This window comes from Myotis lucifugus, unplaced genomic scaffold, assembly GCF_000147115.1.
Source record: "Myotis lucifugus unplaced genomic scaffold, Myoluc2.0 scaffold_891, whole genome shotgun sequence".
NCBI classification, from domain to species: Eukaryota; Metazoa; Chordata; class Mammalia; order Chiroptera; family Vespertilionidae; genus Myotis; species Myotis lucifugus.
Window position 1 is genome coordinate 46576 of NW_005871939.1, and position 12068 is coordinate 58643.

The 12068-nt window shown below is 54.9% G+C and overlaps 1 protein-coding gene across 1 annotated transcript in view; it reads right to left on the bottom strand.

Annotated features, from left to right (window-relative positions):
• Positions 1 to 8205: 8205 nt before the first annotated feature.
• PGPEP1L (pyroglutamyl-peptidase I-like) overlaps positions 8206 to 12068 on the bottom strand; it is a 5845-nt gene continuing 1982 nt past the window's right edge. The window contains 4 exon segments of the mRNA XM_014448658.2: positions 8206 to 8418; positions 9986 to 10134; positions 10927 to 11032; positions 11035 to 11152. Of these exon segments, the coding sequence (XP_014304144.1) occupies positions 8369 to 8418; positions 9986 to 10134; positions 10927 to 11032; positions 11035 to 11152 (423 nt within the window). The 3' untranslated portion in view covers positions 8206 to 8368.

The following is a 12068-nucleotide window of genomic DNA, read 5'->3' on the forward strand; positions in this document are numbered from 1 at the left end:
CGTGCGTGTGCTTGGCGGGCGGGGGGCGGGCCCCCACCATCTGGTCACGGCCTCCTGCGCCCCCGAGGTCTGCAGCACCGCCCTGCTGCCCACAGGCCTCTCTGCCGTACACACACACACACACAGGGGATGTTCCTTTTTTTCAATATGCAAGCAGATTATTGCCCTGCCCAAACCCTTAACTGACACGGGCCTTTAAGAACCTTAATGACACTTAAAGCAACAGAACACTAGAGAATCGAGTCTCCTCACTCCTTCTCTGCCTCTCTCTGATCTCTCTCTGATCTCTCTATCTCTCTCTCTCTCTCTCTCTCTTTCTCTGCTTCATAATGGAAAGAACATTGCCACAAGCCCAGCCGATGGAGGAGAGGGCTGGGCCGCCCCCGTGGCCCCCTCTTGCTCCCATGCACACCTGCCTGTCCCCGTGGGTTCCTTCCCTAACACACGTTGCAACGGCATTTTCCTTTTTAAAAACTGTACCTTCAACCTTTTTAGGGACACACGGCATTGACCAAGGGCCATCGTTCATCCCAGGGCTGTTGCCGTTGTAACGCTGCCAAATTCTGCCAAAACCCGGGACTCCGTCCCTCGCACCTGCCCCCCCTCCCCCCCCATTTCCTGGTGGCGGGCGGGTGGCGGGCATGTGCCGTCTCCGGTCACTCCTGTGACAGCCACGCGGGCGGTGCCCTCCATCCCGTCGTCCCCGGGGATTCTTGGCAAGTCTCACGTCCACGCAGGTCAGTTTGCCTTTGACTAGGTTATTCTCTGGGGGAACTGGACGGACGGGGCCGGGCTTCCCTGGGCCACCTCCCCACCCCCACCTCCTAGCCCCAGGGACTCGGCCCCAGACAGGCCCTTTGAGGGAGCAAAGGTGGCTCACGTGCTAGTCTCCTGCCCGCCCCCCAGAGCCCCTCCCGGCCCCCAAGGATGCAGAGGAGCAGGGGTTCCCCGGGACAGAGCCCAGCGGTTCACGCAGGTTTGCGAGCAAAGCAATGCAGACACACCCCCGCCCCCCGGCCCCGTCTCGGGGAGGGCAGTGCGGGATGCAAGCTGCCCGAGCCTTTGACATGTTCCGTTCCCAGGACTCGGCGGGTCCTGCGGTTCTAGGTCAGACTCGAAACATTTGCGTACACATTTCGTCTTTCACGTCATCACTTTGATAACTTTTTTACGGTTCAGATCCTCATCTATACGTCTGTACAGAAAAAAAAAAAAGACGGCTGCTATTTTTATTTTGTAGTTTTCGGTTATCTTTGTGGATCTATTCTATGAAAACTTTCAGGTCTCCCTCTTTCCCTCTCTGCTCTCTCTCTCTAAGCTTCTGCTTTCGACTAGATGCGTCTCTTCCTCTCCCCCCAGGAATGGGCTCTCGTAGATCGGCGTTTGCCATGAACTGCCTGTGATGCCTTTTCGTAACTCTGCTCCCCCGCTCTCTGCTTCCCCCGCCCCGGCCCCCTGCTAGATCTGTTACAACCTGTAGGCTCTGTGGGCACAGGCTGGCTGGCGAGGGAGGCGGGTGGAAAGGGGGTCCCTTCCCCCGCCCGCCTGCCCTCGCCCGGCATTGGAGTCTGTTACTGTGCCAGCCGTAGACAACCTCAGGTCCAAACACAAAGGTCAAGTACTTCCCACGCCTGTTCAGTGTTCCTCGTCGTCGCTGTGGGAAAGAGCCCCCTCCCCTCTTTCCCTGGCCCCTTCCTTTCGGATGTGACACACTTTTTGTAATTTTTATGTTTTAATTCTCGGGTACAACAGCAGTTTGAACTGCAGATACTAGTCATTTGAATTACATTTCTTTCTTTTTTTTTTTTTAGTGGATATTTAATCCTTCCATCCTACGAAAAACAGCTGCTAAATCTAAGGGTGCCGTGGAGTGTGGTCAGTGGCGTGCCGCCGCCGCCGCCACCCTCCAGACCGACCTACCTGTCTGTCCTGAGAACCAGGAAACCCCCAGGGACCCCCCCTCCCCCCCGCACGGGGCGCCAGGGGCTGCTGGGAGAGGGCCAGGCTGGGGCAGCGCCCCCAATGGCCCAGGAGCCCCATGCTCACCCCAGGGGACCAGGGCCCTGGCGCTTGCCCTGGGCCGGGAAACAAGTCCTCAGGGCCCCGGCGTCTTTCGTTTCGGTTTATTTTGTTTTGTTTGTTGGTTTTTTTAGCGCTTCTCACCAGAGCGATTGACGTATGACCGCACAGAGTTGCTTCTGGGATGGAAATGTTTAAGTGATGAGTGAGAACAAAGCTCAAGTCGGGTGATGGCTAGTCGGGATTGGAGATGAAACACGAGAAGGAAAATTGGGAGTCGTTTCAGCCCCAGGATTGTCTCTAGCCCCCGTCCCCACAGTTTTTTCCCCTTAAGACACTGCGTCAAAGAGAAAGGTTCGTTGAGAAGGCGTATGTAGGAGCTTCCGTTTGATTTCTGATTCCGGTTTCAGTCGCTGTGAGAGCAGCTCAGCCCCCTGATGGATTTCGATACTGGCACGAGGGTTTCTGTGTGCGTAAGAAGGGACAGTTTTTATTTTTTTGGGTTTTTATTTTTTTTTTTCAAACATGTATCTACCTCACACTTCTTTTTTATATGTGTATATACAACAAGGAATACATCTCACATTTCTCAGCACCTGACAATACGCCATGGGTACCGGTACCTCATCCACGCACAGGCCGCGCACGCCCGTGACCGGGGCCAGGCCAGGCTGCATTCCGGGGCCGCAGCTGCGCTTCCCCGCCTCTCCGCTCCTGTCCAACGGCTTGCCTCTCCCTGCGCTGTCTCCTCTGGCCTTGCTCTCTTCTTCTTCTGACTCGGTTCCCTACGAGGTTGTGAGGTGTCAGGATTCCCCCCTCTTGGCCCAGTGTCCCCCACTCAGCAGGGAGGTGAGGGAACCCCACCCCCACCCCCCAGCAGCTCAGTGGGAAGGAAGGCCCCTCGGCTGTCCCAGCCGGTTGTCCTTGAACCCAGTTGCTTTGTGCAGACGGAATGGCGAGCCCATTCCGTCCCTGGAGCAGTGATTTCGGGATTTAGGGGCCAGGAGGCGGCCAGGGGCGGCCGTCTCTGTTAGCCCCCACCTGCTAGGCACAGGTGGGGGCCGGCTCCATCGGGCGCCACGCTGGCTGCCCTGGACGGGGCCTGTGCCAGGCGGCCAGACGGTCCCTGTGCGCCAGGCACTCGGAGAGCCCCGTCCGCCAGGCCTCCTGTTGAGAATAGGAGGTCCCTACCTCCCAGCCAATCCCTTCCAGAATGTTCTGTGGAGAAAAGTCCCCGTCCCCCCGGTCTCCAGAATGTTCTCTGAATTCCCCCCTCCTTTCCTCCTCCCTTTCAGGGGGAGACGAAGATGTACCAAGCCTTCGGGCTGGAGGGGGGCGGTGCTAGGCGCCAAGCCGCTTTCTGGGGTGTCGGGGTGTCGCAGCTCCCACCAGGCCTTGCCTCTGTCCCTCTGTCCTGCTGCTCACGGGGGTGGATGGCGTTACCCGGTTCCAACAGCTGCTCTCAGGCCCTGGTGATGTGATCTGGGCGACACGACTCGGGGGGGGAAGCCTCCCTCCCGCAGGGACACCCCTCCCCTCTCCCCACGCCCTTGGGACCTCGAGGTCACCGAGAAATGCTATCTGATGGGGGTTCCCCTCACCCACGCTGCCGGGGAACCCCCCGGGTTGGTGGCCTCCCCTCTTTTGCACATACCTTCCGGTTCCCACGACTGGACCCGTCCAGTCCATCCAGGCGGTCCCAAGGGTCTCTCGTTCCACGCGTCCGAGCTGTTGGTGTGGTCATGTTATCGTTTGACGTCGGTGGTTTTTCTTTGAGTAGAAAGCAAACACTAACCAGTCGTAGTGCGCATCGTAACCAAGGCTTCCGCGGCGCTGCAGTTAGAGAAACAAACGCTTGCTTGCGTGAGGGTGCGGTCATCCTACTGGACCAAGCCACCCCGGGACCCGCCCGCGAGGCCAGGGTCCCCGCCTCCCCTTGATTTTTTGTTTTTTTTCTCTTTCGTACGCTCCGAATCATTCACTCGAGCCGAACCGGGGCATTTCCCACGCGGCCTCCTCCCGCCAGCAGCTCCCGCTGCTCGAAGCCGCACGGACCACGGAGGCGCATCATGGAGCCGATGTGAGCGTCCGCCATCGCCATGGTGCGCGCGGCCCTCCCCGGGCGCAGCGGGAGCGAAGCCGGCCTGTCCTGGAGACGCTGTCCAGGCCCCTCGGGGCGAGGCCCCGGCCTCCCAGGTCTCCTTTACCGGGTGTCGTGACCTTGGACACAGTTGAGATGAGCTTCCTTGGAGGAGAAGGAGGCGAGAAGATGGGGTTCATGGCCAACGCTGGCCTCCCCTTCCAGCCCGTTTCGTGGCGCGAACGAGGTTTCCAAGGTCGGAGAAGCGGCGTGGGGAAAAGAAGAGCGGTTCTGGTGGAACTGCCGCCCGGCAAGATGCTTGGCAGGAACTGGTTGGTGTGCTCTGGTGGGCGCCACGCATCCACGAGCCAAGTCCGGTGCCAAATCCCAGGCCAGTGGGTCCCACCGACGCCTTTCTCGGCAGCCCACCTCCGTCGGCGGGTGGGCGCGTGGCACAGGCCACACGAGCTCCCGGGGCGAGAAGGTCGTCCCCGAGCGGCCAGAGGATGGAAGGCAGCTCCTTCCCAAGTCAGAGGCCCCTCCCAGCGGGCAGCAGCCCTCCGCGCCCTGCCTGGGCCTGTCCCAGGGGCGCACGCATGGCCTGGGGCCCGTCCTCCGGTCCATGTTGCCTCTGTGCGCGGCGGCAGCTGTCGCACCGTCTCCCGGGCCCCGCAGCCCCGGGAGATCCGGACCGGAGACCCGCTCTTCGAAAGAAGCAGCGATGAAAGGCCCACGTCCTCACTCCAGGCGGGACACAGTCGCTACAAATGAGACCGAGAAAGGATGCCGCTTTGGACCGAACCCCTCTGTTGCCGGAGACACTGAAGATACAGAGGACAGGCCAGAGGGGGTCACGCCTGGCCCCCAGCTCGGATGACAGCGCCGGTCCTGGTCCTGCGGAGAAAAAGCAGATGGACACTCCTTGATGGTGGGAAGAGCCGAGCCGGAGCGGAGAGAAGAATGGCGAGCGCCAGGGCCCAGGACCCGGAAGCAGTGCGGGCCACGCTCTGAGATGGACGGTTTCCTGAAGGCGTCAGACCAGGTCCGGACTCGGGAGTCATCCATGGGCATTTGTCTTCAGCGGACACCCCGGCGCCCTGCGTGGGGGACTGTGACTTCGGAGTTCAGTGCAATCGTCAGAGGACACGAACTCCGCATCACGCCCGTCAGTGGTCGGCTCTGGGGCATGACTTTAGGGTTTTCTTTTTGTCGTTTAAGCAAGAATATGATTACTCATCTATATTTTTTTGTTGGTTTTTTTTTTGATTACTCATCTATATTTTTTTGAGTTTTTTGATTACTCATCTATACTTTTTTGTTGGTTTTTTTGATTACTCATCTATACTTTTTTGTTGGTTTTTTTGATTACTCATCTATATTTTTTTGGTTTTTTTGATTACTCAGCTATACTTCTTTGTTGGTTTTTTGATTACTCATCTATAATTTTTTTGTTGGTTTTTTTGATTACTCATCTATTTTTTGTTGTTGTTGTTGTTTTGATTACTCATCCGTACGGCCACGTTGGTGTGTGTCCTCATTTTTCTGGTCAGCATCGTTTTAATTACTCACACATTAGCATTTTCAGTAGGGCTCTCATGTCCAGTAGATACGGGTAGTCAGTCGACGAAGATCTGGTTTACAAGAACTAATTCAACGTTTCATTGCATTTTTGTAAGGACATAGAATAATTTTATACAACGTTTGTAGTCCGTAATCGCCGAAATAATTTAAAGACACTTGGGTTCTCCGTGCAAATGTATGCTCATGATCCATTTATTTTTTTTTTATAGGACACCTGTTTACTAGCTAGCTTTATGAGATGCCAAAAATGCATTTTTCCCTGCCCCCAAGCCCTGCATAACCCTTTTTACATCCCCCCACCCCCACCCACGCTTCAGGCCCTAGTTTATAGCAAAGGAAGGATGGCGATTTCAGTAGTTCTGTATCTTCAGTATCTTGGGTCTTCCCGAACCTTCTGGTTGGGAAGGGGATCATCATTTGCTGGTCATTTATCTTTGGAGTGTAGCTACTTTAAGAGACTGAAGGAACCTCACTGGCCAAGGAACCAGCGGGGGTGCTGCCGCCCAGCGGTGCCCGGCGGTGCGCCCGGCACTCGGCATCTGGGGCGGCTGTTGCCATGGTTGCGGGACGCCTCGCGATGGAGCGGCTGACAGCACAGCTCCGCGGCGTCACGGCGCTGGCCGCACGCAGACTTACCACGCAAGACGGTAATTCTGGTGCCGGCAGACTGTTCGCTTACATGCCTCATATTATGATTGATGCTTTGTTATATAACCAGAGACTCTTATTTTTTAAGGCACAACACCGAAGATACATTTTTTCCAATACAAAACAAAGTTGAATAAAAACTACACACACACAATTTTTTTAAAGTCTGACTCCATTTCCTCTTGCGCCCAGTGGGTTATGGGCCACGTCTACACAATGCCACAAAAGCCCCGCCATTGCTAACGGGGTGTTTTGCACAACACGGGAGAAAGGTCCAGATACAGTATTTTCTGTTTGCAACTTGGCATTCGGATGTTTGGTGTTGCGTAGACGCGTCCACAGGTGGAATAGATGCTTGGCGAAAACACCTGTGTGCTTTGTAAGCCAGTGGGGTTGACATGAGAGGTTTGCCAGAGTTTGTCCTCTGGGAAAAAATTTTTAAAAAAAACAAACAAAATCAAACCAGAAGGCGCGATAGAATGGATGTATTGCAGATCATTTATTTTCTGAGTTTTCTTGTTTAAAAAAAAAAAGTTTTTTAAAATGTTTTTAAAAACCGGTAATTGACACAGCCAATTTGTTACGTAAAATGACTTTCTGTGTACAAATTATTCCTAAAAACTTCCTCTGTTTATATACAAAAAAATCAGTAGCTAAAAAAAAAAATTTCAAAATGGTTTTGTATACTCCATTGTAAGAATTTATCCCTGTTCTCGCGATATACTCTGGATTCTTTACATTATGGGGGGAAAAAAGAAACTTTGTCTATTTTGAATGGCTGAAGCTAATGCGACTTTAGTTTATCTTACTCTGCTTTTTTCTAGTAGTTCAAGTATTACATCGTTTACGTTCAATAAAGGAATTCAGTATGCACTTCTGGCCTCCAATTTTGTTTGCGCCTCCGTGCAAGACTCACCACGCTTCTGAGGCAGGGGCGCTGAGCTGCGTGTGGCATGCGTGTTCATACGTGTCGCTCGGAGGTGTTCAGCGTGATGGTTCTGCTTTATTTCTGACAGACAGCTGAACCCTCACAGCATGCAAATTGCTGGTGAAGACGGGGGAGCATTCTGTTTCTCACTCCATTAAATCAGCTACGAGAAAATCTGAATACCGAAAATACAGAAATCTGTACTTCCGTTTCCACTGATCTGTAGATTTTTCCTACACCTTCCACGGACAAAAGTCAGGCCAAGGGGGGCAGCTTGATCTGGGGGACCCTGGGGCAGAGGACTTGACCTCCACATTTCCGTGTCGTTGTTGGTACCTCACAGCCAGCACGCCTAGGATGCGGCTCGGTGGAGGTGTTCACAAGTGTTCGCTCCTCACAAGTTCATGGCCTCGGGCTGCCCCGAGGACTCTACAGCCCAGGCCGCATGATCTTTGCCAGGGAAATGGTCACGGTGGGAAATGTGAATACACGTTTAAAGGACACAAGCTGTGCCCGGCTGACGTGGCTCCGTGGTTGAGCGTCGACCTATGAACCGGGAGGTCACGGTTCCATTCCCCGTCAGGGTGCACGCCCGTTTGGCGGGCTCGCCCCACCGTTGGGGCCGTGCGGGAGGCAGCCCATCAGTGTGTCTCTTTGACATCGATGTTTCTCCGTCTCTCCCCTCCCTTCCATTCTCTCTAAAAATGAATGGAAAGACATCTGTGGGTGAGGAGTAACAAAAAAATAAATTCTCAAGCTCGGTGTGCACCCTGGTATTTGCTCACCGTTGGCAGGAAGTGCTTGGCCCTCCGGGGGCCGTCACTAGACGACCAGTGACTAAAGGCAGGCTCGTTTCCCAGGCTCCGGGGTGTCTGGGCTGCGGGCAGGGTCACAGGAGGCCCGCGTGCCTCTCCCACGTCCCCAGGCGGGTTCACGCTGCCTCCCGGGCTGCTGTGGTGAGCTCTGCACCTGTCCTCAGAAGCGTGAAGGCGCTGGGTCTTCAGAAGTGTTAGGAGGACCTGTCCCCACCGTGCCACTTCCTGAGACCTCAGGTCCAGCAGGGCCGTTCCTCTTCCTCCTCACGGGTCCGGCAGCAGCCTGGTGGCCTCCCATCACTGAGGGACCTTCACCTCCATTCTCTCACTGCATCTCTGTAACAACTCTGCGGAGGAGGCATTTTTATTAGTTTCAGAGATGAGCCAACGGGCGGCCATGCCCAAGATTGGCCCGGGGGCCAGTAAATGACCAATCCAAGGCTCGGCCTTTCCCGCTGTGGTTTTCAAACAGACTCAGAACTCCCGCACATTCCTAACTAACCAGGCCCCGGTGTGGATCAGTGAGGGGGAGTGAGGTGGCAGGCCACTCAGCCCGGGACGCGGGCCTCTGGGGTTCTCCCTCAAGAATTTCGGAGGCCACGAGGGGGAGAAATGACGCATTCAAGAGGGAGCTCTGGGCCTACCCACAGAATCACGTCTAAAAGTTTGTGACGTGTGTATGGCTTGGTGCCAAGCCATGTGAAGTAACACAGGAGCCGGGACCGGAGGCCCCCTGCTTGCCACTGTCCTGAGACGGGAACTAGAATAGGGAGGGGCGGGGGCATCAAGGGCTCTGGGGAGCAGCGTTTGCCTACAAATACGGAAGGATCTGCGCACGAACAACTGTGCTGGCCAGACCATCCCACCCCCACTTGCTGGCTTTGCTAGGCTACACCGTGACTTGGGCCTGTGGTATGTCCAGCGACCACATTCATTTGCCAAAGAGGTCCTATAAGGTCTCTCCCACACGCACAAGCGCGCTGGAGGGCTGATGCTAAAACAAGCAAGGCCTGCCCAGTCCCCTGGTTATGAAGTTGCAGATACTGTTTCTTAGAGTGAATGAATCTGAGCACTAAGTGACATTATTTTTTAAACATAATGAAGTGAAAAGTAATGGCTGCGAGCACACCGAGATAGTAAGAACCTTCCCAGAGCTTAACCACCTTCAGTCCTTTCCTCTAAACGTGTTGCTAACGGGGCTCCCGGTGGAAATTTGCTTACAAGAAAGCACTGGGCAGGTAAAACCTGACCATGAGCCAGGGCAGTGTCATGAAAGATGAAAAGAGGAGAGAAGCAAACCTAGCTATTAACCTTTGCTCTAAGACCAAACACTGCAGGTAGGAATAGAAAAATGGTGCGGTTGCCCTAGAAAACAGTATGATGTTACCACCATTTTTTTTTTTAAGTTGAAAAAGGACAAGAAAAAAAGAAACACATGAGACTCGGTGGCTCAAAGGTGCCCACAGCGCCTGGATGTCAGAGCTCAGAGGTCAGGAATGGGGCACCAAGAGGTGACCACACCTGTATGTCCCCACGGCCAGGTGGTCATGGGCCAGCCCACCGCTGCATCATCTTGTCTAAGAGGAAAAAAAAAAATGACTAGGATTTCATTTCACTGTCATGAAAACCATAACCGGAGCTAGTTGATTCCTGGTGAAATGTCTGCCTTTCAGAGTGTTGTCCTGCCTTCTGACTATAAAATAACTCTGTGACTTCATAGGGCTAATTCAGAACTTGTCCCTCCGTGTAAACTGAGGATTTTTTAAAACGCCTCGCCAAGCACAGCTGAACTCTCCACACAGGACTGACACATTCCCTTTTCTCCAAAGGGGCAGCACCCGGGTTGGTTCTCCCTGGCTGGAACCACCGAGGCTTGTTTTGTGGGCACCAGGCTTTGACCTTGGGCGTTCTCACCCTCCTCCAGCATCTCCTGGATGACGGCTTGCAGGGCTTTTCCCAGCAGGCTGGCGGGGAGCCCCGGAGACAACGGGGGCACGTGGATGAGCGCCGCACGCCCATCTCCGAGATGCAAAGACAGGTAGTAGGTGTAATCGCAGACGTATCTGCAACCGCAGGAAACCCAGGTGACTCCTTGGACCAGAGAGAGGTCAGCAGCGGTGGGGGGACTGCCACCCAGGGAGACGGAGGTCTTGTCCTTCTGCCTCAGAAAGAAGATGTTGCCCTAACCGGTTTGGCTCGGGGGATAGAGCATCGGCCTGCGGACTGAAGGGTCCCAGGTTCAATTCCGGTCAAGGGCATGTACCTTGGTTGCGGGCACATCCCCAGTAGGGAGTGTGCAGGAGGCAGCTGGTCGATCTCTCTCATCGATGTTTCTAACTCTCTATCCCTCTCCCTTCCTCTCTGTAAAAAACCAATAAAATATATTTTTTAAAAAAAGAATAGTTCAACCACCACATTGGCTGCAATCAATAAAAATAAAGCACCCCCAAACTATGAACCCTAGGATGCAGTGTGGGGGGACAACAGGCGAGTCTGCAAGGACCACCCTGGGGGGGGGGCACTGGGTGCCCAAGTGCCCAGTGGAAGGGCACACGGGGGCCTTTTCGAAAGGAGACATCCTAGAAGAAAGATGGGTCAGGCCGGCCGGTGTGGCCCAGTGGTTGAGCCTCAACCTGCGAGCCAGGAAGTCACCGTTCCATTTCCGGTCAGGGCACACTCCCCAGGTTGCGGGCTGGATCTCCAGGAGGCGGCCTGCAGGAGGCAGCCGATCCATGATGCTCTCCCTCTCCCTTCCTCTCTGAAATCAATAAAAATATATTTATTTAAAAAAAGAAAAAAGAAAAAGAAAGGAGGGTCATCCTCTCCTTCCTGCTCAGTGACGCGAAAAAACGCACCTGCCCGCATCACGGGAGAACATCACCTCCACGCCCTCCACAGCCACGCGCCTGCTGACCGCCTTCATGTTGACCCGCGACTCAATCACTTCCGGGCCATCCGGACGCACACGCCGTGCTCGGGCCGGAAGCCACGGACGTCGGTCTCGCGATACCCGCGGTTCCGGCCGCGCTGCTCGAGAACCACGGCCTTGGCGGCGGCGTCCACGCCCACGTGCACGGTGAGCTGTGCGAACAGGGGCGGCGGGGAATTTAGGGAAACTGAGGCCTGTCTGTCACCTTCTATCCCGACGGCCCAGCCGGGGGCGGGAGCGAGGCGGGGAAAACCTCTCAAACCGCGACTGCGCTTTCGGGCCTCCTCCCTCCTTCCCCTCATTCGTAGGCCGCGTGGAAAAGCCGCCGGATAGAAAACCATGAGGCGTCGTCTATTTAAATGCTCTTATATTTAAAAATATCCGTACACAGGGTGGAATATTCCTCTGTGTCCCCCCCCCCCCCCTTCCGGGGGTCCCCGCTGCTCTTCTGGAGACCACAGGGGAACGCCCTGGCGTTGCCTTGGCAAACGCTGAGGCAAGGAAAGTCGGGCTCAGAAATGTCTTGAAACGGGTTGTTTTTCCTCTTGGAAAACACAGCTAAGCGTTTTCGTCGAGGCCCTTGGGGCGTTGTCTCAATAGGGTGGAGGTGTCTGTTTTGTTCCTCTCGCCTCTCGTCGCCTGGGCTCTGTAGTATTTGCGGGATATTTGAACCCCGTTTTGTATATAAGTAGCTGTTGGGATAAGATGGGCTGGGTCAGCGGTTCTCAACCTGTGGGTCGCGACCCCTTTGGCGGTCGAAGGACTCTTTCACCCGGGTCGCCTAAGACCATCCTGCATATCAGATATTTACATGACGATTCATAACAGTAGCAACATGACAGTGGTGAAGTAGCAACGAAAATAATTTTATGGTTGGGGGCCACCACAACAGGAGGAACTGTATTTAAAGGGCCAGAAGGTTGAGAACCACTGGGCTGGGTGTAAGGCAGGTGGCCCTCCCCGGGGCCCACGAGGTCCCACTTCACAGCGACCTTCCCTGCATGGGCGTGGCTGGGAACTAACCCGAGGCCTGTCTGTTAGGGAGAAACTTATCTTTGGAGTCCTGGC